At 36.7% G+C, this 22,546-nt stretch overlaps 1 protein-coding gene across 16 annotated transcripts in view; it reads right to left on the bottom strand.

The window, feature by feature from the left end:
- The window catches only part of PRRC2C (proline rich coiled-coil 2C), a 102,248-nt gene that overhangs the window by 32,196 nt on the left and 47,506 nt on the right, over nt 1-22,546 (bottom strand). For all 16 annotated transcript variants that reach the window (XM_007165303.3, XM_007165304.3, XM_007165316.3 and 13 more), the window contains exons 12-18: nt 18,886-19,519; nt 12,506-12,675; nt 11,801-12,050; nt 10,264-10,474; nt 6,841-9,078; nt 4,396-4,604; nt 929-1,083 (exon numbers count right to left, since the gene is read on the bottom strand). In XM_007165303.3, the coding sequence (XP_007165365.2) occupies nt 929-1,083; nt 4,396-4,604; nt 6,841-9,078; nt 10,264-10,474; nt 11,801-12,050; nt 12,506-12,675; nt 18,886-19,519 (3,867 nt within the window). The remainder of the gene's footprint in view (nt 1-928; nt 1,084-4,395; nt 4,605-6,840; nt 9,079-10,263; nt 10,475-11,800; nt 12,051-12,505; nt 12,676-18,885; nt 19,520-22,546) is intronic.

The raw sequence follows: 22,546 nt of genomic DNA, 5'->3' as shown, positions 1-22,546 counted from the left end.
AGGAGCTAAATAATAATTTAGATACAACATACTTTAAAAAAAAAAAAGATGCTATAGGGGAAAAAAGACAAATATGTATTAGATATTCTTGATATACAGGTCCACAATCTCTTTTCTACTATTCTGAAATTAAAGAAATTAAGTAAATTCGCACTAAATTCATTTGGCAGCAAAATCTGACCCCACCTGACAAAAAATTACTTACTTAACTCATGTTTGCCACAGAAGCATTAATTCTGGGAGTGTTGCTGGGTATTATGCTATATAAAATATGCACTAATGTATATTCCTAAACAATAATAACAAATAAATGACTTCTGAAAATATCTAGTCCCAAGGATTATAGTCAATTAAACTCAATGTTACCATCCACATAGGATTTTTACAGTGTTTCCTGCTTTTAAGCCCTCTCATCTGTTAGGGCTCTTTATTGCTATGACCCATGTGCTGTATTTATTTTTATCCTGTGTCAGCATTCAGTAAAATGGGTGTTTCAGTTGATTTAAAGGAAATAACTTATTGTGATTCATACTACTTAAATGAACTAATTTAGATTACAACAGAAACTTGTATAGGTCAAGAATCTGCAAGTTATTAGAGATAATGGCAGTTGTATTCATTAAATTTCCAAGATGATTTAAAATTAACCCTAATTCTGCAATGAAGTAAGATGGGGCAAATAAGATATATTTTGAAATAAAGTAAAGACGGTTTTCTCTAAGGCAAACAGTGAGCTAGTGATTACATTCTACTTAAAATTTACCTCATTCTGGTTAAAAACAGTTTAAAGTTGTGAAAAATCAGGTCATTCTCAACACTTGAATAATAAATGCAGCCCTGACCTTATAGGTGGATAGAAACCTTGACCATTTCCTAATATATTTTGGGCAACAATCTAAATAACGAGCAACAAATTGAAATGCTAAACCTGTATGATTTGTTCTTCCTTCTTTCGGCGTTCTTCATCCTGTAAACGTTTCTGTTGTTTTTTGGATACAACTTCAGTAAAACCATCATCATTCAAATTTGACTGGGGGTCTTCAACTACTGTTACTTCAGGATGGTCATCAATTATAACAACACCTACAGATACACAAAAAGATTTAAAATGATATTTTTTTTCAATTGAAAAGATAAATAGAAATGTTTAGTCCAGTAGTGACTAAAAAATAAAAGACATGGCAAAGATCTAGTTCTTATAACTCATAGTATATAACCCATTTCCCATAAAATGGCCATTTAGCAGCAAAATTTGCAAAGATTTCATAGATATATGAAAAGATTTTGTAAACAAGGTTAAAAATAAAAGTCCTGAGACTATCTACTTTGAATGATATATTATACATCTTTTTTTCTTAAGCAATGTAGTGGTAATGCCTTGCTTTTTAAAAGAAAAATCAAAATTGTCTTATCGTAGTCAAATCACTTAACCTCTACCTCTCCCAGCCTCAAGATGTGTGCTGTGCTGTAAAGATCTACGTAGTACTTTATCTCATTTGCATCAACCACTCTAAGAGGTGGTTATTACTATTGTTTCCCCTTTACAAAGGATGTAATAAGCTCTGAGAGGCTGATGTGCTAACAATGCGGTGTTGAACAACTAAGCTGGTCTTATGGTTCTTAACGCCTCTAGTTTACGTAGACTATTGTCTATAATGTGGAGCTGTTAAAAACATGAAATACATGTTAAAGTTCCATGTGAATGTAAAGTGGCATAGATGTACATACATCATAATAACCCAGTGGAAGAATAATTCAAGATATACTTTCAACTCATTGTCTAACAATTATTCCGGCTATCTTGTTAAATTATTCTATATTCCAGTGAGTATAAGAAATTTAGATCCATTAACTAATACTTAGAAGAAAAATAAAAATAATCCAGGTGATGTGATTTTGGGTTGTAGGTATAATGTTTGCACAATAAATATAAGAAAAGGGTGAGGCAATTCAAATAAACTATTTTAATTTTGCAAATATAAATATATAATATGTTCTGATCGGGAAACACATAATAAAAATAGATATTTGCTTGGGAATTATACATATACAATTCAGAATGGTGATAACTTGCGGGGGCTGGCAAGAGAATATGACCATGGAGTGGATCATAGGGAATCTACTGGAAAACAGTTCTTTTTAAATAGCTAAAAATTTGCATTTATAGAAACACTGACAAGGAAACAAAAAATAAATACTAAGACTGACTTTCACTCTTTATAAACCTATTACTGTTATTGTTTTTCTAATAAAAATTTAATTTCCAAGGAAAAAACCAATTGATTCTGATTTATCTATGACACTTCTACTTGTGTTCTAAATCCTTTAAGAAATTAACTGTGTATAACACAACACTGTAAAGCAATTATACTCCAATAAAGATGTCAAAAGAAAAAAAAAAGAAATCAACTGTGTAAAATGGAGCATATGCTCATCTCAATGCAAGGTTTTAGTCCAACATTTCTAAGGATGTCATGCACTCCAGTATTTCAGACTTGTGAAGAGACCTCTTCATAATTCTAAATTCGTCTCGGTTTTTCACTTTAACTAAAAAGTGTGTGTGTTTAAAGCTCATCTTCATAGTCATGCCATCACTCATTATTTAAATTTTCTTGCCTAAGAGCTTCGTTAGAAACCTTTTGAATAGTTCACTCAATTACACGAAGCATTTAAGGACATGTGAACAATACTTTGTTCTCAACACCCTGTTCTTGCCTGGTGCTTTGTAACATTTTGGGCTAACGGGACATTATTAGGAAGACCATTTTAAGGAAATTATAGAACATTTTTAGGAAAAGAACCTAAAGATGCCTCTTAAAATTAACTTCAACAAGTTAAAACTAATAGCTCAATTTCCATTATCAATTCAGAAATAATTGACTTCTTACCTTTCTATATTGTCTTAATCCGATAATATAATACTTTGCAAAATTTCTACTCCAGAAGTTGTTTGGAAAAAGAGAAACTAGTAAACAAATATTTGAGAAATCTGCCATGTTTTGTGGACTTCTGTAATCTTCACTTGTCATTTTCCAAATGTGGTGTTTAGATGGATGTTAATCTCTTCTCATGGACCACAGTAAGATTAGCATCCAAGCTTCCTATGGATTTACTTTAATCACTTTCTCTAAATCAGAACTTTCCAACTTTAGCAGTATTAACATTTTGAGCTAGCTGTCCTGTGCACTGTAGGATGTTTAGCAGCATTCCTGGCCTATACCCACTAAGATGTCAGCAGCATCCAGCCACCAGTTTTGACACCAAAAACATCTCCAGAGATTGCCAAATGCAGAACCATCCCTGTTAAGAACCACAGTTCTAAAAATTCTTAAAATGAGCAATTAAGATAAGTTTATTTCTTTCCCACGTGAATCCTAAAATGGTAGTCTAGAATTAGCTCTCAAAAGTTTGCGTGCATCGGAATCACCTGGAGAACTGGTTAAAACACAGATTGCTTCACACTCCAAGAGTTTCTGATCCAGCAGATCTGGGGTAGGGCCCAAGATTCTGTATTTCTTGCAAATTTCCAGGTGATGTTGATGGTCTGAGGACCACGCTTTGAGAACCGCTGGTCTAGAAATAATAATGCCAAAGTTCTGGGCCCAAATCAAATTTAGTATGTATAAATAAGTATTAACTAGATGAAAGAAAACTCTCATCTACATCTTGAATACTGGAATAACAACAGTACCTAACCAAAGTTTCCCATTACTACTATCTGGTCTTAACTTAGTAAATCTCTCAATCTTATTCAGTATTTCCAGCTTAAGTCTCATCTGAATGAATGGCAAATAGCACATTTGTACATGTATCAATATAAGTGTCTACTCATAGAGATTCCTTATTAACTTCTTCATCAAATATTTCCTTCTTGCTGTGTTATCCTTCATATTTGATATCCTATCACTCCATGGCTTTCTGAAAGCATTTATCCATAGCCACACTACCTCCCATCCTATTATTTATTCTCTATTTATCGTATCTTAGATGTCAATTTTATCAAGGTCATAACTCACTGAGGTTAACATTTCTTTCCTTTCAGACACAGAATATGTACAGATATAACTAAGCATCTTCACATTTGGTTTTCTGTGCTTCCCCACACCTGTTTAGCAAGGTAGGGTGGTTAATTTCCTCCTTTTTTTTTTTTTTTTTAAGAAGAACAGTGAAACTCTGTGGATTATCTTTAACAAGAATTTTATCAAGCACTCAAGCCTATGCTAAAAGCTGGTGTTATTTCAGTTAAAGGTATATCAGTTGGTGATTCATAACCAGTCTCTATCTCTACCTTGAAGTCCAACTCTTTCTTGTTTGATGACTTCTTTATTTACAGTATCTATTTAAATGTAACAAATAGATAAACAGATAGATATATAAAAGGGACCTGAGACGCACTTGCATAGTTGTTGAGATCAAACTGTGATAGTGCATCCACTTTCTCTTTGGGTTTTTTAGGGCCTGGTTTGGGCTCTTCTCTTTTTTTCCCAGTAGAATCTTTGGAGTTCTTTTGTCCTGTACCATTAGGTGCTCCTTCCTGGTGGTGTGCAGAGCTGCCATTGACAGGATCAGCACCAGCTGTGCCTGCTGACTGGTCATCAAATGGCCTACAAAATAATAATTTGAGATTTTATTACTACCTCTACATATCCGAACAAAAGAAAAATGCTCTTAGTGGCAGTTTCTAAAGTTCAATCTAAGAGGAAATAACAGTGGGATAGAAGACCCTAACTCTAAAACCAACAAGCTTTAGTGACTTTTGTTGGGTACAACTTCACTAAGACGGAGCTTCCCAGTAAAGGAAATAAGACAAGCTCCTTAGGATTCTTTCCAGCAATTAAATTCTAGAATTCTAATTATCCTCTGAAGGTTCTTATCGTGTCTATTCTTTCTGTGTCTATCATGTTATAAATGAGCTATCAACATTGTTTATAGCAGAAAATTTCTGTGATCCAAGCTAGTCCAAAGTATTCACTAGTGGATCTTCTCCACAAGAGGGCAGCATATGAAAATTTTTTTTTAAAAGAATTCTATGCTTACACTACAAGTATGTTTTTCTTTAAAAAAGTTCAATCAGATTTATATACATGTAAACATTTTAAAAACCAGTTTTAATATGGAAATGATTCACTTCACAAAACCAAAGGTATTTCTACAGGGTTTTTTTTTACCTAACATTCTTTTCTTGGGTTCATTTTACAAAAACTTCATGAAAATACACCATGAAAAATGGCCTTACCAATTCATTTTCAGCTCAGTCTATAGTATTACTCAAGATAAAAGCTTAGAAAGAGCCTGACAAAAAGCATGACCTCAAACAGGTGAAGAATGAATTCATTTCTTCTAAATGGGACTCCTGCAAAACATTCATTTCACCACAGCCAGTAACTGCTATTTCTGCAGGTTCAAAGTTGTTACCATCTACATAGCACAAAAGTCTTGCTAAGTAGTTGAGATCTACAGTGCACACAAATCAGATCAATTTTTCCCTTGAGTATTATTACTTGAAATTCTAATAGTTTGGTTACAGTCAACAACTATTGATACGTTGTTATTGTAACTTATATGTTATCCTATTCTTTTGACTTTTAAAGGGAGGTTTAAATTCTGTGTTAAGCAGGTACTCAAACACAACTGGTAGTATTATTTCCCTGGAACTTTTTCTAAATTACCAGAAAGCAAAAATATTTTCGCTGACTGGTATAGTAACCTGAAATGCTGAAATGCTAAGTGTAAGTAACTAACCAATGCAGATTAAGATACTTTGCCTGAATAAATTTTCTACCAGCTCAGGCTGCAAATCTGGGAATTGGTTTAAAAAAAAAAAACAATGGGCAGGTCATTAATAGTTGCTTACTATATACCAGGTGTTACATTAAGTGTTTCACAAATATCATGTCACTAAATCTTCACACATTTTTATAAGTACTATTACTTTCTCCCCCTTTTACTGGTGATGAAGCAGAGTTTATACCACTAGTAAATACCAGAGCCTAGATTTAAAACTAGGAATAACACTACTTTATAATGTTTCCTAATACTAAAAATAATAATAATAATTTATTATAACCAACATTTTAATATTTAAAAAAACAGACCAAGTTTAGCATAGTTGAGAAAAATTCTTTTAAAAACACCACCAATGACATGGTATGTATGTTACTGGTGGCCTTGGTGGTTGGGCAGGACTTTGCTTTCTAGGCCTCTCTCTAAGCTGGATCATTTATTGTAGGTTTGCAACTTGAGTGAGGAATATTATTTATCCTTAAGTTTCAACATTCACTCTCTAGAAACCAGTACAGAGTGACTGTATATGGTTACAACATGTTAAGTCCCAGAGGACACCTGTGAGCACCAGTTTTCCAAAGAGAAACCAAGAAAGAAAGGCAGGCTGCTCATCGTCAGTAAGATGATTTACCAAATGGAAGACACTGTATAGGTCCTGCCCTAGGTGTGTAGATTTCCCCAAACCTACAAATTCCTAACAGGACTCTTTTGGGAAATGCAACGTAACAACAGGCAAAGACTTCTGAGACACACTAACCTCTTTCTCAAGCACCCTTACACTTTTAGAATAGAAAAAAAATTCTAGGAGAAGAATGTCTTCATCCTCTATAGACTAGCTCCTTTGCACAGTTCAACCAAGAAGTATACTTTTAGCTTCTCTAACGGTGCAAAAGTAAGGAATTCCCTAGTGGTCCAGTGGTTAGGACTCTGTGCTCTCACTGCCGAGGGCCCAGGTTCAATTCCTGGTCAGGGAACTAAGATCCCACAAGCCGCATGGCGGCCAAAAAACAAAAAGAGAAGGTGCAAAAGTAATTCTATCTAACACAAAATACTCACCCTCGTTTTCCACTTTTTGATGGTGGGCCACTTCTCCTTTCATTCCTAGGACCTGAGAAATTCCTTCCGGATTTGGGTGGACCATTGTTGCCACGCCGATTCTGGCGATCTATGCCAGGTCTCTGACTAGAAAAACTTCTCTTTGCTATTTCCCTTTTTGGAGGTAAAACATTCTCTCCAGCCTTTACAACCACTTGTGCATTCAAATCAGCATTTTTTTTTTCATCCCTTTCGCGCCTCTCATTGAAATCACTGCTTTCAGAAGCTGTTTCCCATTCTTCATTTGCCTGATCTGAAGAGTTCTGATTAGATAAGTCTGGTGTCTTATTCCCAGAAATATCCCCAGCAGTATTAACTGGTTCTTGAACCACATTACTAACTGTACCATTTGTGGGCACTGCCACCTCATTGGTTTTTGAAGCAGCCTCCCTCTCTCTTAGCCGTCTAAATCGGGGAGGTTTATCTTGCCTCGGTGGTCGGGTAGGACGCTGCCTTCGGGGCCTCTCTCTAGCTGGGTCAAATTTTCTCTCAAATTTCGGAGGCCGTTTATCTGCTGGCATAGGAATAAACTGCTCATGTCTTCTTGGTGGCTCTCCATCATCTGGTTTAGGAGCTTCTGCCTGCCTTGGGTTCCACTGATTGTCCCGATAAGCAGGTCTTCGTAACGGGCGACCTCCAGGATCCCTTCCACCACGTCTGAATGTTCCCCCTCTGCCTCGCCTTGTAGGCTCTCCTTTAGGAAGGAAGCCTGGTTTAGATTTATCATCATCCCTTACAAAAGGTTTTTCTAGAGGTCTACTATCTATTCGGACATGATTTTCAGGCTTGAAAGAAGATGGAGGCTTTATAGGTTTTTTGTTTTCAGACCGTTCCTCTCTTTTGGGAAGTTTACCTTTGCTTAAACTATCCTTGTCACTTGCACTTTCATGAATTTCACTGTCTGTGTCAGTCTCTGAACCTCGCTGTCTTCTTCTTTTGGGAACTACTTCAAAATCAGAGCTCTCACTTCGTGTTTCACTTTCTTCTCGTTGTCTGAGGGGTCCTGGGGGCACATGCTCTGCTCGTGGCTTATTGTCTCTATACTGAGGATAGTCTCGAGTGTGCCCTCTACCACCCCGGCCACGCCCTCCATAAGAGCCTCTATAGCTTCGCCCTCTGGAGTAATATTCACCTCGGCCTCGACCTCTGTATCCTTGATCTGGAAACCAATCTCTATCTCTAGCTTCTTTCCAATAGGTCCTAGGGGGTAAAGTTGATTCTTTCTTAGCTGTTGGTCTTAAATCTGGTCGAGACCTCTCTGTAAGAAGGTCTTTGCTGATGATTTTCTCAGGTTGCTTTTCTTCCTTGACTGTTGGGACTGTGACAGTTTGCTGGTTTACAGTTTTAGCTGCAGGCTCTACCTCAACACTACTTACAGGTTCCAAAGGCTTCTCGGTATCTTGAGGTGGCTTTTGCACCAAAGTTGAAGGTGAAGTTTCTACTGAAGGAAATTTCTCTGGCTCTGGTTGAGGTGGCAGTGGAACCGACTGTGGCTGAAGTGGTGCCACAGGTGGTGGGGGTGGAGGAAGAGGTTCTTTCTTTTCTGTCTTTTCAGGTTTTGCCATTTTTTCGGTGACCTTTTCTCCCTTTTCTCCTTCTTTCTCCTTCCTTTGCTCTCGTTCTTCTTTCATATCTCTAAGTATAGGTTTTTTAATAGGACCTGATCTTCTCACAGGCCTATCATTACCTTCTTCTCTTCTGCTGGAGCTAGGCCTTGGGCCCCAACGAGTTTCCGATTTAGATTTATACAGTTTTTCAGGTTTTGGTCCTTCAGAAGATCGTATAAAGCCCTCTTTTTTTGGTTTTTCCTCTGGTCTTTCTGCTGGTTCTTTTGAATCAATGCATCTGCTAGTTACTTTAGGAATGCTTGCAGATGGCTCATTTCTCTGCTCCTCTGATTTTTGAGTATGGTTAGATCCATGGGAAACACTTCTTTTCCGGGCAGGCTGACTTTCTCCAGCTGAAATTCGCTCTTCTTGAGTGGATACAGTCTTTTGATCAGGTACATCAAAACAAGCAGGCTGATTATTTGTGTCAGTATGATGAGGTCTAATGTCTTCCACTGATCTGCTTAAAAACTTCTGTACTTCTGTCTCACTTGATTCTCTGACAAAGTCTGCTTTTGGATGAGCCTCTAACTGACTATGTTCTACTGGATAAGCAGCAGTTATTTGTTCCTGATCCAATGGGGCTTCAGGCCTATGATAAGGAGAATTCAAAGAAATAACAGCCATCAAGGCAAAAATCTTTCTCACAGGTACATGTACAGCAAAATAACCCCTCTAATTTAAAAAGAAAAAATGGATCCTAATCATAAAGAGCTTTATGTCTCTATAAAAAGTTTAGTGCAACATTATTCATAATAGCCAACAGAAACAACCTAAGTGCCTACTGACAGATGAATGGCTTAAGAAAATGTGGTAAATGCATACAATAGAATGTTGTTTAGTATTAAAAAAAGAAAGAAAATCCTGCCATATGTTATATCATGGATGAGGACATTACACTAAGTGAAATAAACCAGTCACAGAAGCACAAATGCTGCATGATCCCGCTTATATATACTATATAATGTAATCAAACTCATCCACACAGAAGGTGTGATTGCCAGGGACTAGGAGGAAGGCGGAAATGAGTATGATTAAATGGGTAAAAAATTTCAGTTGTGCAAGATTAAAAAGTTGTAGAGATCTGTTGTGCATTATGCTTATACTACACACTTAAAATTTTGATAGGAGGGTAGATATGTTATGTTTCCACCCCCACAATTAAAAACAAATGAAGCTCATTCCTTAAGAGGAAGTTTAGAACATGCTGATGTGAACTTTTAATCCACTGAAACTAGTAATTTCCACTTATAACGACAGTACACTAGAGTAGGTCCATCTTTCCCACTGAATCAGAATTTTAAAACACCGTAACATATACTCCTTAAAAGGGCAGAAGTTCTAACTTCATGGTTATAAACTGTTAGAGATCACCAATTGTCTGATACTTCAAAGTAACTCTGTTAATTAGTGTTTGTCCTTAACTCAGCTTTAGAATTAAATGTCTACCATATTTCTCGTTAGTGGAAGAACTACATCCACACTTTAGCCACATTACATGTCAAGTACCTAATCAACAGCAGAATCTTGCCAATTTTAACATCTACCACTAAATTTCAGCATTTAACTAAGTGTACAGAGCTACGTTACAAAATGCCCTAATCAATACAGAAATGCCAGAAAAAGGAAAATACGTCCTAGAATGAAATAAGGCATACTAAATGGGAGAAAATCAGATCGGTGGCTCAGTCCTAAATCAGAAAGATCTTCAGAGAGACTACACAGTTTTCGTTTCCCCACAATATTCTATTGGTCTACTAATAATTTTAATAATTACCTTACATCCTCAGGTTCTTCTGTTGCCTTGGGAGTGGTGGCCTGCTGAGGCTCAGTATGAGGATAGGGATCTGACCCCCACATCATACGAGGCTCAGAGAGGGAAATTGCATGATCTCTTGCAGAGCGAGCTATATGCTCAAATGACTCAGAGCTGCTCGGTGACCCTTCCATCTGGTCTCTTCTCATTAATGGCTTAGGAGGAATCATTCCTATACAAAAGATCAGAAAAAGATTGGGGGGTGGGGGTAGGAGAACGAAGGAAACAAAATCATTACAGACGTAGAATCTACGTTATTACTTAATTACTATTTGGACATTCTATATTTAAACCAAAGAAATACTTTTGGCAAGTAAAACTGATTAATTCAAAAAAATAATCAGTGAAAATTATATTGAGTTTTTCTGTGAATGAGATTTTTATTGTTGCTGTTAAATAGATTTAAAAATTGAGGAAGCAAAGCAAGCAAAACCATAAGAACAGCCTATTTTACTTTAAAGGAAAGAAAAGATAATGCCTATAAAAATCAGATAACAGGGCTTCCCCGGTGGTGTAGTGGTTAAGAATCCGCCTGCCAATGCAGGAGACATGGGTTCGAGCCCTGGTCTGGGGAGATCCCACATGCCACGGAGCAAGTAAGCCCGTGCGCCACAACTACTGAAGCCCGCATGCCTAGAGCCCGTGCCCCGCAACAAGAGAAGCCACTGCGATGAGAAGCCCGCGCACTGCAACGAAGAGTAGCCCCCGCTCTCCGCAACTAGAGAAAGCCTGCATGCAGCAACAAAGACCCAACGCAACCAAAAAGAAATAAATTCATATAAAAAAAAAAATCAGATAACAAGCACCATGACTCTACGCATGTTAAACATTATGAGAATTACACCAAATGATAAATTTTCAGAAAAACATTTTCTATAGAAAATCCCATTAATCTAGTTTAGTTGATCAATATGCTATAAATTATGCCTCTTAAATTTAAAATTTTCAGTGTAAATTTTAAAATACAGATGTGATTCTTGATCATATTTTTGTCACCTCTAAATTTTCCTCTACACTGTCTTGGTACTGGATTATCTGGATTTATTCTGATAAAGACTGCTATTTTATTTGTTTTTAGCTAACCTATTAGGAAATCCAAGTGTTAGGCTGGCAAATGATAGAGAAAATTTAAAAGCTGTAATATAGAATATATGGACAAAATTCAAATGCTGAAACACCTGAAGGAATAAAAACAATGTAGTGAATAACAGATATTATAACTAAGATAGTAATTTTCCATCTGAAAATTTTAAAATAGTATTTGCAAGAGAGAAAATATATTTTCTCTTTGGTCTTACCACACTGTTGGTACAGTATCTGGCATTTAACTACTCTATGCTGAGAGAAGACACATAATTTTATGACTAAAAAGTCCTATTTAAGTTCTTACTAGATTATAACTCTCTAAGGAATTAAGACTAAAAACGTGGGGAAAATGAAAAACTTTGAACTTGCAAAACTGCAAGTGAGCCATGAGACAATGCCAACTTAGACTTACCAGGATGAATGGGTGGAATATCCATAGCAGGTCTACCTGATATCATTCGCGGATCCATGTACGACTGCATCATGAGCCACCTTGGATCAAAACCCATAGAAGCCAAATGCTGAGGGTGAGGCTGCATGGGCTGGTAAAGAGGTCTGTGTGGTGGTGGAGGGACAGCACCACTGGATGGCTGTGAGGGAACCGTTTGTGGAAGTACACCTTGCTGCTGCTGCTGCTGCCACTGCTGCTGTTTCATCTGTTCCTAAAAAAAAGCAGGACCCCACATCTGAGACTTTAGCTCCATGCGATAAATTAATATAATCAATCAGAAAATAGGCTTTGTGAAACCTTGAGGGAAAAGAACTCCAAACACATTTGACAGTGAGAGGTGGCAAGACAAAAGAACAAAGAATGAGTTATGACATTTTGCCTTACACTTGACTTAAGCAACTAATCACTCATTAATTATACTGCAGAAACCACTTCCTAGAAAGGAAGATGGTTTCTATAAATGAGGCAGAGGGAAAAAAGGAATGACATAGAAGTTTCACAGTAAAGCCCTTATCAACAAACTTTTACTAATTTAAAAGGGGGAAATTTTTCAGGGAAAATTTGTATGCTTTGTGTATTTTGAGTTTTATGTCAAATTATTTCTTATACTACTGAACAATAAACCTTTTTAATCACACATACAAGATAAAATGTTTTTATTGTTACCTGCTGCCGCTGGAATCGTGGTGGTAAAGACTTCTGAAACTGTTTAAAATAGCCAGATAATATAGCAGGCCGAGGCTGAGACCCTGATTCTGGTTCTGTTTCATGTGCTGCTTGTGTGGTCTCCTTTTCACTGCGATTGCTATCTTGTCTACTGAAAACTGGGTCATCCTCTGCCCAAAGAAAAGGTGAAAGATAATTATACTCATCAACGACACTTGACAAATACATGTTGTTTGTACTGGAGTGAAATAATTAGATTGATAGTATTTAAAAAGTTAACGAGGAAGAAAGCATCCTTACTCTAAAACACTTTTGTATTTTAATATTGGTAACCATCCATGAGGTAACATTAGATCAACAAAACCCTAGACTTTCTCAAAGCTGGATTCTTAAGACAGAAATCACATGCTCAAATGCTTTACCATACAAATGTCTGTATTTGATATTTTGTGATAATAAACCATTTCAAATACTACCTATTTTGCACTATTTCACTAAATATTAACACTACTGTCAACATTTACTTGGCGTTCTCTAGGACTTAGGTGAAAACACAAATGGCCTATAAATACTTAAAATAGAACATACTGGTTTACTTAAAAATTTTTTTGATCAGGGGATGTTATCTATAAAGAAAACTAATGAATCTAAGTCTGATGACAACAGAGTGATCACCAGCTATCTTCAAATATATAAATCATTATTCTGTGATATACTTGAAGATAGCTGGTGATCACTCTGTTGTCATCGGAGTTTAAAATCATTATTTTATGTAAAGGGTATCAATTATGGTACATGAGAAGAACCATACACATCCCCCCACACAAAAAAAGTTCTCATCCCAAAGAAAACCAGAGCCATATACATTCTAGAGAATGCCATTTGTCACAACTACAAAGCCATGTATATTATAAATTCTTTTCTCAGAGAATTAGGGGTGGATTTTAATGGGAAAGCTAATGTAATGCCAATGAATGGTAAAACGATGCAGTAAAGAATCACAAATCACATTTTGTCTGTATTACATTCAATATTAAAAATGTTAAAGAAAATAAAATATTAGAGGGGAAAGAGAGCCAAGTAGGTGCAACATTTAAAAATGAAATGGGTACATCTCATTGATAAACCCAGCTAAAATTAAACTGCCATCAGAGGACATATAAAATGTGAATGAAAATAAAAGTGTCACTAAATAACGATTATTAAAAACAAAACCATAATTAATTATGTATATATAGTGGCTGCTGATGGTTAAATTAATTAATCAGGGTCAATACATGTATTCACTGGCAGAACTAGGACTAAAATGAATTTCCTTATTTCTAATCCATGGTCCTTTCTCATTAACTGTGAATGAGATTCCCTAAGGTTGCTCTCTTTCAGAATTCATCAATTTTAAAGTATACAAATGTTTTTCATTTCTGTGGTGAGAAATTTTACTTTACCTTTTTTGAGTGTCTTGAGCAAAGTGCTTAAGATATATAATAAAAGCCCGTTATCAATATCAATTTATCTCCAGACTGCTTAATATAAAAATTTGTGAAATCTGGTAACTAAACAAATAATCCACATGGGCTGTATCTTATTTTTTTAAAAAATTGAGATAAAACACTCTTACTCTTTTTATAGTTACATTAAGGACCAAGTTTGAAGGTAACCCGGAATATAGATAAAAACTTAAAGCAAAACTTTAAACAGCTTTATAACTTCAAGCAGCAGGGTCTTATAGAAAGAGCATGGGTTTTGAGGTAAAAAAAATTTCAGTATTTCCGTAACAGAAAATATACTGAAATAAAACTATTTCTATTTTAAATCACTGTTAACTCAAGCTATTCATTAAGACTGAATTTTACAGCAAGTTTGGAGCAAAGTTTTATTAATTAGAGTTTATAAGCCAAGCTGGGAAAGAACAAAAAAGCTGATTATAGCTAGCAAAGGCTTTGGGTTTTTTTTGGCAGCGCTGTGCGGCTTGCAGGATCTTAGTTCCCCAATCAGGTGTTGAACCCACGCCCCCTGAGGTAGAAGCGCAGAGTCTTAACCACTGGACTGCCAGGGAAGTCCAGCGAAGGCTTTTTTCAAAAAGCATAATTACTGTCTGGTAAGCATATAAATGACCTACGGAAGCTTTTCTATTCACACTGGTAGAAAAACAAACATGAAATTATGAACTGAGTACAGTCATTTAATTATGACAATCCAAAATTCCCATTAACCTCTATTCAACTTAAGTTTTAGAGGTATTAACACATGTGAACAAATGAGATTTTATTTAGTAGTTAAATGTCTTGGAATCAGAAAAGAGTAGGAGAAGAATCAGCATCTCTTAACTATGAAGCTAATACAATTTTGCAGACAAAACAGAATTAAAGATCATCTAACTATATGGTATCTACAATGAACTCACTTTAGATCCAAATATATAAATAAATTGAAAATGAAAAGATGGAGAAAGATATTCCATGGAAATAGTAACCAAAAGAGAGCAGGGTGGCTACACTAACATGAGACAAAATTGACTTTAAATCAAAGAAGTTTTACAAGAGATAAAGAAAGTCATTAAATACTAATAAAAGGTTCAATACTGCAAGATACAACAATTATAAAACATTTATACACCTAGTAACAGACCATCAAAACGTATGAAGCAAAATACTGACAGAATTAAGGGGATAAATAGTTGCACATTAATAGTTAGAGGCTTCAGTCTTCCCTGGTGGTTCAGTGGTTAAGAATCCACCTGCCAGTGCAGGGGACATGGGTTCGAGCCCTGGTCCAGGAAGATCCTGCATGCTGCAGAGCAACTAAGCCCATGTGCTACAACTACTGAGCCTGCGCTCTAGAGCCCGCAAGCCACAACTACTGAGCCCACGTGCCTAGAGCCTGTGCTCCGCAACAAGAGAAGCCATCACAGTGAGAAGGCTGCGCACCACAATGAAGAGTACCTGCAAGCTCGCTGCAACTATAGAAAGCCCGCGCGCAGCAACGAAGACCCAACGCAACCAAAAACAAACAAACAACTTTATATATATATAAAAATAAAGGCTTCAACATTCCAATCCCAATAATGGCTAAAATAGCCACACAGAAGATAAATAAGGAAAAAGAGAACTTAATAAACCAACTAGATCCAACAGACATATACAGAACACTCTACCCAAAAACAGCATACACATTTTTCTCGAGGGACATTTCCAGGACAGATCACATTAGGCCACAAATTAACTCTCAAAAGAGTTAAGAAGATAGATATCATATAAAATATTTTCTCTAACCACAATGGAATGAAGTTAGAAATCACCAGAAGTAAACCTGGAAAATTCACAAATCTGTGGAAATTAAGCAATACACTCTTTAATGGCCAAAAGATCAAAAAAGAAAGTGCAAGGGAAATTGGAAAATACCTATGAGATGAATGAAAACAAAAGCACAACATACCAAAACTTATGGGATGCAGCAAAAGCAAAGCAAAGAGGGAAATTTATAGCTATAAATGCTTACATTAAAAAACAGGAAAGCTCTCAAATCAATAACCTAGAGTTACGAATTAAGGAATGAGAATAAGAAGAACAAACTAAACCCAAGGTACTAGAAGGAAATAAAAATCACAGCAGAGATCCAGAAAATAGAGAATAGAAAAATAGAGAAAAATCAATGAAAACAAAAGTTGGTTCTTTGACAAGATCAACAAAATTGACAAATCTTTAGCTGGGGTGGGGGGGCGGTGAACTAAAGAAAAAAGAAGACTCAAATTACTAAAAGTAGAAATGAAAATGGGGACAATACTACCAATTCTACAGAAATAAAAAGGATTATGAGAGAATTATGGACAACTGTACACCAACAAACTGGATAACCTAGATGAAATGTACAAATTCCTAAAAACAAAAAATCTACCAAGACTAAGTCACAAAGAAATAGAAAATGTGAATAGACTTTTAACTAGTAAGGAGACTGACTTGGTAATCAAAAATCTCATGACAAAGAAAAGTCCTGGACCTGATGGCTTCACTGGCGAATTCCACCAAACATTTAAACAACTAACATCAACTCTTCTCAAACTTTTCCAAAAAATTGAAGAGGAGGGAACACTTCCTAACTCATTTACAAGGCCAGCATCACCTTGATACCAAAGCCAAACAAGAACTCTACAAGAAAACTACAGACAAATATCTCTTATGAACACTGATGCAAAAATTCTCAACAAAATACTAGAAAACAGAATTTAGCAGTATACTGAAAGTGTTATACACTGTTTACCAAGTGGGATATATTCCTGGGATGCAAGGATGGTTTAACATACAAAAATCAATATATTACACATTGACAGAATGAAGGGAAAATAACACATGATCATCACAATTAATACAGAAAAGGATCTGACAAAATTCAACACATTTTTATGATAAAAATACTCAAACTAGGAACAGAAGGAAACTACCTCAACATAATAAAATCCACTTATGAGAAACCCACAGCTAATACCACACTCAATGTTGACAGACAAAGCTTTTTTTGTAGGATCAGGAACAAGACAAGGGTGCCTCCTTTTGCCACTTTTATTCAACTTAGTACTGGATAATTTTGAGGGATTCAACACTGCAGTGGAGGAAGTAACTGCAGATGTGGTGGAAACAACAAGAGAACTAGAATTAGAAGTGGAGCCTGAGATATGACCGAATTGCTGCAATATTACAATAAAACTTGAAAGGATAAGGAGCTGCTTCCAACAGATGAGCAAAGAAAGTGGTTTCTTGAGATGGAATCTACTCCTAGTGAAGACGCTGTGAAGCCTGTTGAAATGACAAACAAGGATTTAGAACATTATTACATAAACTTAGTTGGTGAAGCATTGGCAGGGTTTGAGACGTTTGACTCCAATTTTGAAAGAAGATCTACTGTGGATAAATGCTATCAAACAGCACTGATGTTACAAAGAAATCATTTGTGAAAGGAAGATTCAATCGATGCAGCAGACTTCACTGTTGTCTTATTTTAAGACATTGCCACAGCACCCCCACCTTCAGCAGCCACCACCCTGATCAGTCAGCAGCCATCAACACTGAGGCAAGACCCTCCCTCACCCCCACAGCAAGAAGATCATGGCTCAGTGAAGGCTCATTGATGGTTAGCATTTTTAGCAATAAAGTGTTTTTAAGTTAAGGTATGTACATACAGTATATATATATTTTTAGACAGAATGCTACTGCACACTTAATAGTCTACAGAATAGTGTAAACATAACTTTTATATGCACTGGGAAACCAAAAAATTCATGTGACTTGCTTTATTGCCATATCTGCTTTATTGCGGTGGTGTGGTACCCCAACCTGCAACATCTCTGAGGTATGCCTGTGCTCAAAATAAATGAAAGCAGGCAGGGTCTCAAAGAGAGATCTGTACACTCACAGTCACATGAGTGTTATTTAAAATAGGTAAAACATGGAATCAACCCAAGTGTCCATCAACAGGTTGGGTAAGCAAAATGTGGTGTGTGGGCTTCCCTGGTGGCACAGTGGTTGAGAATCTGCCTGCCAATGCAGGGGACACGGGTTCGAGCCCTGGTCTGGGAAGATCCCACATGCTGCGGAGCAACTGGGCCCGTGAGCCACAACTACTGAGCCTGCGCGTCTGGAGCCTGTGCTCCGCAACAAGAGAGGCCGCGGCAGTGAGAGGCCCACGCAGTGCGATGAAGAGTGGCCCCCGCTCGCCACAACTAGAGAAAGCCCTCGCACAGAAACGAAGACCCAACACAGCCATAAAATAAAAATAAATAAATAAATAAATAAGCAAATATGGTTAAGAAAAATATTTAAAAAAAAAATGTGGTGTGTGTGTGTGTTTATATGATGATTAGTAGCCTTAAAAAGGAAGGAAATTCTGTAATATGCTACAATGGATGAAACTTAAGGACATTATGCTAAGCGAAAAAAGCCAGTTACAAAAAGCCAAATACTGTATGATTCCACTTACATGAGGTACTGAGAATAGTCAAACTCACACAGAAAGAAAGTAGAATCACCATCCAGGGAGGGGCTGGGGAGAGCTACTGTTTAATGGATATAGAATTTCAATTTAAGAAGATGAAAAGAGTTCTGGAGATGGATGGTAGTGATGGTTCATTATGAATGTTTTCAATACCACTGAACTGTACACCTAAAAATGGTTAAGATGCTAAACTTTATGTTACATGTATTTTATCATAAAAAAAAATTGCAGAAAAAAACACATTTTAAAGTATCCAATAAAATTCAACCTTATCCAAAAAACACTAATCACTTTTATTTGGATTACATATTTTAAAAATACAAAAACATCCAATATCCACATGTAATATGAAGCCTTTTGTAAAGCTTATATAAAGACAAACAAGACTATTATACCTTTGTTACAGTTGTTTTCACTTTCTGGTTTTTCTACCATAGGCTCTAAAGTAGGTTCTTTGTGTTCAATTTTTTCCTCCACTTTCTCCCTTTCTTTCTTCTCCAGCTCACATTCCTTTTCCTGTTCTTTCATCTTCTGCAGTTCTTTTTCCTTTTCTTGCTGCCGTTCTAGTTCTTTCTCTTTTTCTTGCTTTCTTTCCTTCTCCATTTCTCTCTGTTTTTCCTGCTCTCGCTCCAGTTCTTTTTCCTTCTCCTGTTGCCTTTCCCTTTCTTTTTCCCGCTCCTTCTCTCGCTCCCGTTCTTGTTCTTTTTCAAGTTCTTTCTCACGTTCCCGTTCCTTTTCTCGTTCTTTTTCTCGCTCCCTTTCTCTAATTTCCTCTGGAGAGGGTTGTTTGTCCACAATGCCAAGCTTTTCATCTAATCGTTTAAGTTTCTCTGCACATGCTGCTTTCCTTTGCTCTTCCATTCTTCGCTCTTCCTCTTCACGTCGTTTACGAGCACGTTCCACTGCTGCAGAAAGTTCTGACTGTTGTCTTCTTCTTTGCTTCCATATTTCATCTTCATCTGGGACCTGCTGCTTAGCGGGGAAAGGGCCTGGTCTTCCAGGTACTGCCTGTCGGTCTGGAGGAGGATGCTGAAACATTAAGATAAATTATCAGATGAGTATGACAACAAAGGATATATCATAGACACGGAGCAGGAGCAAAATTCTCCAGTGCGTCAGAAATTTTCCTGAAAAACATACACATTAAACTGCAAACAAGTAACAATGTGGGGAAAATAGTAAATCTAGTTAATTTTCGAGAATAATTAATCCAGCCATCTAATATTTACTGAGCGTGTACCTATTTACTGTGCCAGACGTTACTGCTCACTCAGTATTTGTTGAATAAAATTAGAAGTTGTCACAACATGAATTTCAAAATCTAAATTTAGAGACAAAGGAAATTTAGAATGTGAGTGCTTTAGCAGGAACTTCCAGAGATGGAATGCCTAAAGAGGGAGAAAAGAAGTCCATAAAGATGCAACATGGCAACACATGAGCCCTGAGAAGACTGAGATACAGTTACAAGGAAAGAGCACACAGTCAAAGATGCTAAGTGAAGGACATGGAGACATTGCTGCTGCTGCTGACATGCCAAAGGAGAGGAAATTCCTAAAAAGCAGCTTGGGTAGAGAGAATTCTATCTTTAAACTGAAAGATCCAGAAAGGTGTATCTAGATCCCATGGTGGAGAATGGGAGGATGACCTAAGAGGCTGAGTTTTAATGATTTAATTTTCAATTAACATGTTCTAAAACATTACTACAAAGCCTAAAAATGCCAGCAACTTTGCAAAAACAAGCAGGATGAAAAAAAGCACATGAAGAGCTGCAACATCAAGAAACTAAAAAATTTGTTTTAAAAACATTGATTTTCGGGACTTCTGTGGTGGTGCAGCAGCTAAGAATCCGCCTGCCAACGCAGGGGACACGGGTTTGATCCCTGGTCTGGGAAGATCCCACATGCCGTGGAGCAACTAAGCCCATGTGCCACAGCTACTGAGCTTGCGCTCTAGAGCCCACACGCCGCAACTATGAGCCCACATACCGCAACTACTGAAGCGCGCGTGCTCTAGGGCCAGAGTGCCCAACTACTGAGCCCATGTGCTGTAACTACTGAAGCCTGTGCACCTAGAGCCTGTTCTCCGCAACAAGAGAAGCCACCGCAATGAGAAGCCCGTGCTCAGCAACACAGCCAAAAAAAAAGAAAAAAAAAGATTTGTAATAGTATTAGGGTGAAGAATCCTTAAAAGCCATATAATTAGTCAGAATCCCTACAAAAGAGAAAATAATATGGTGAAAACACTGGACTGAATACTAAAAACAAAAAACCCAAACAAACCATGAATCCAGACTCTACCATTTACTAACAGTGCTGTCTTAGGCAAACTGTTTAATCTCTCTGGTATTTAGTTACTTCATCTAGAGCTTGAAAGACAAGCTGCAAAAGAAAAGTAATTATATAAACACACCTAATTTACACTGTAAACTCACAGAGTAAGCATTTTTTAAAAAGCAACTTCATTGAAGTATAATTTACATAAAATGTGATATATATATTTTAACTGTATACTTTGATGAGTTTGGACAAATGATAAACTTAGGTAACTACTGCCCCAATCAACATATAGAGCATTTTCATCAGTCCTCTGCCTGCATCCTTGACCTCAAGCAACCAGCAATCTACTTCTGGCAGTCTAGAGTAGATCTGCCTTTCCTAAAATTTCACAAAAATGGATACATCAAGTTATATTCTGTTTTGTATCTGGCTTCTTGTGTTCAGGGTAATGGTTCTGAGGCCACTGTGTGTAGCAGTAGTTTACTCCATTCTATTGCTGCATAGTATGGCATCACAGGCATATTGTTTCATCTGTGGATGGACATACGGATTGTTTCTAGTTTTTTTTAACTAGAAATAAGACAGCTATGGTCATTCATGCCTAAGTCTTTGTGTAAATGTATGTTTTCATTCCTCTTAGATGAATACCTAAGAGTGGAACTGCCAAGTCATATAGTAACTATGTGTTTCACTTTATAAGAAATTGCCAGACTGTTTTCCAAAGTGATTACAAGGTTTTACAGCTCCACCAGCAAAATATGAGGGTGTCACCTGCTCTGCATCCTCCCCAGTATTTGGTGTCATCAGCCTTTTAAATTCTGGATGTGTAACAAAATTTCAATGTGATTTTACTTTCCATTTTCCTGCTGACTAAAGATATTGAACATCTTTTCATGTGCTTATTGGACATTTGTATACCTTATTTTATGAAGTGAATGTTCGAATCATTTTGTTGGACTTTTTGTCTTATTATTGACTTCTAAGGGCTTTTAAATACACACCCCCCCCATACAAGTTCTTTGTCAGATGTATTAATATTTTTCCTGTGATATCTTTTCTTTGCCTTAGAGATGTTTTTCAAAGTCCAACTGATCGATTTCTTTTTTCTTTCTAATTCTTGCATTTTTTGTCTTATCTAAGACATTTTTGTTGGCCCAAGTTCATAAAGACTTTCTTCTACATTTTCTGCTAGATGTCTTAGTTTTAGCTTCTATGTGCATAGAAATGCTACAAAGAGCATTCAGTGGTTAAAAGGAAAATGACTGGTGGAGATGACGGTGATGGTTATGGTATGTGCACTATCATTGTAGAGTGATCAGGGAAGGCCTGTGCATTGTTAGTATCTGAGCAAAGAACTTGATCACAGCAAGAACCTTAGAAAGAGTCTTCTGGTTAGAAGCAACAGCAAATAAAATGTCTTGAGGGTAAAATTAAAACAAGAGCAATAAAGCTTGTGTGGCAAGAACAGAGAGGGAGAAAAGTAGATGAAATCAGAAAAGGAGACAGAAACTTTAAAGACCATGAAAAGAACCTGAGCAAGGAATAACTGACCTAGTGTATGTATGTATGTGTGTGTGTGTATATATATGTAAAGCATATACATGTAATATAAGATATATATATATATTTAAAGTTATATCTGCTATAGGAGAATTTGGGATGGAGGTAGTGGGTGAGCAGGCAGCATGACAGGAAAACAAGACGACCTGTTAAGTCCAAATGAAATATATATGGTGGCAGCAGCAAGTACTCAGTATAGGAATATATTCTAAAGGTAGAG

Source organism: Balaenoptera acutorostrata, chromosome 1 (assembly GCF_949987535.1).
Source record: "Balaenoptera acutorostrata chromosome 1, mBalAcu1.1, whole genome shotgun sequence".
In the NCBI taxonomy this organism is placed as follows: domain Eukaryota; kingdom Metazoa; phylum Chordata; class Mammalia; order Artiodactyla; family Balaenopteridae; genus Balaenoptera; species Balaenoptera acutorostrata.
The sequence above is the reverse complement of the archived record's forward strand: the minus strand, read 5'-3'. Positions and strand labels throughout refer to the sequence as shown.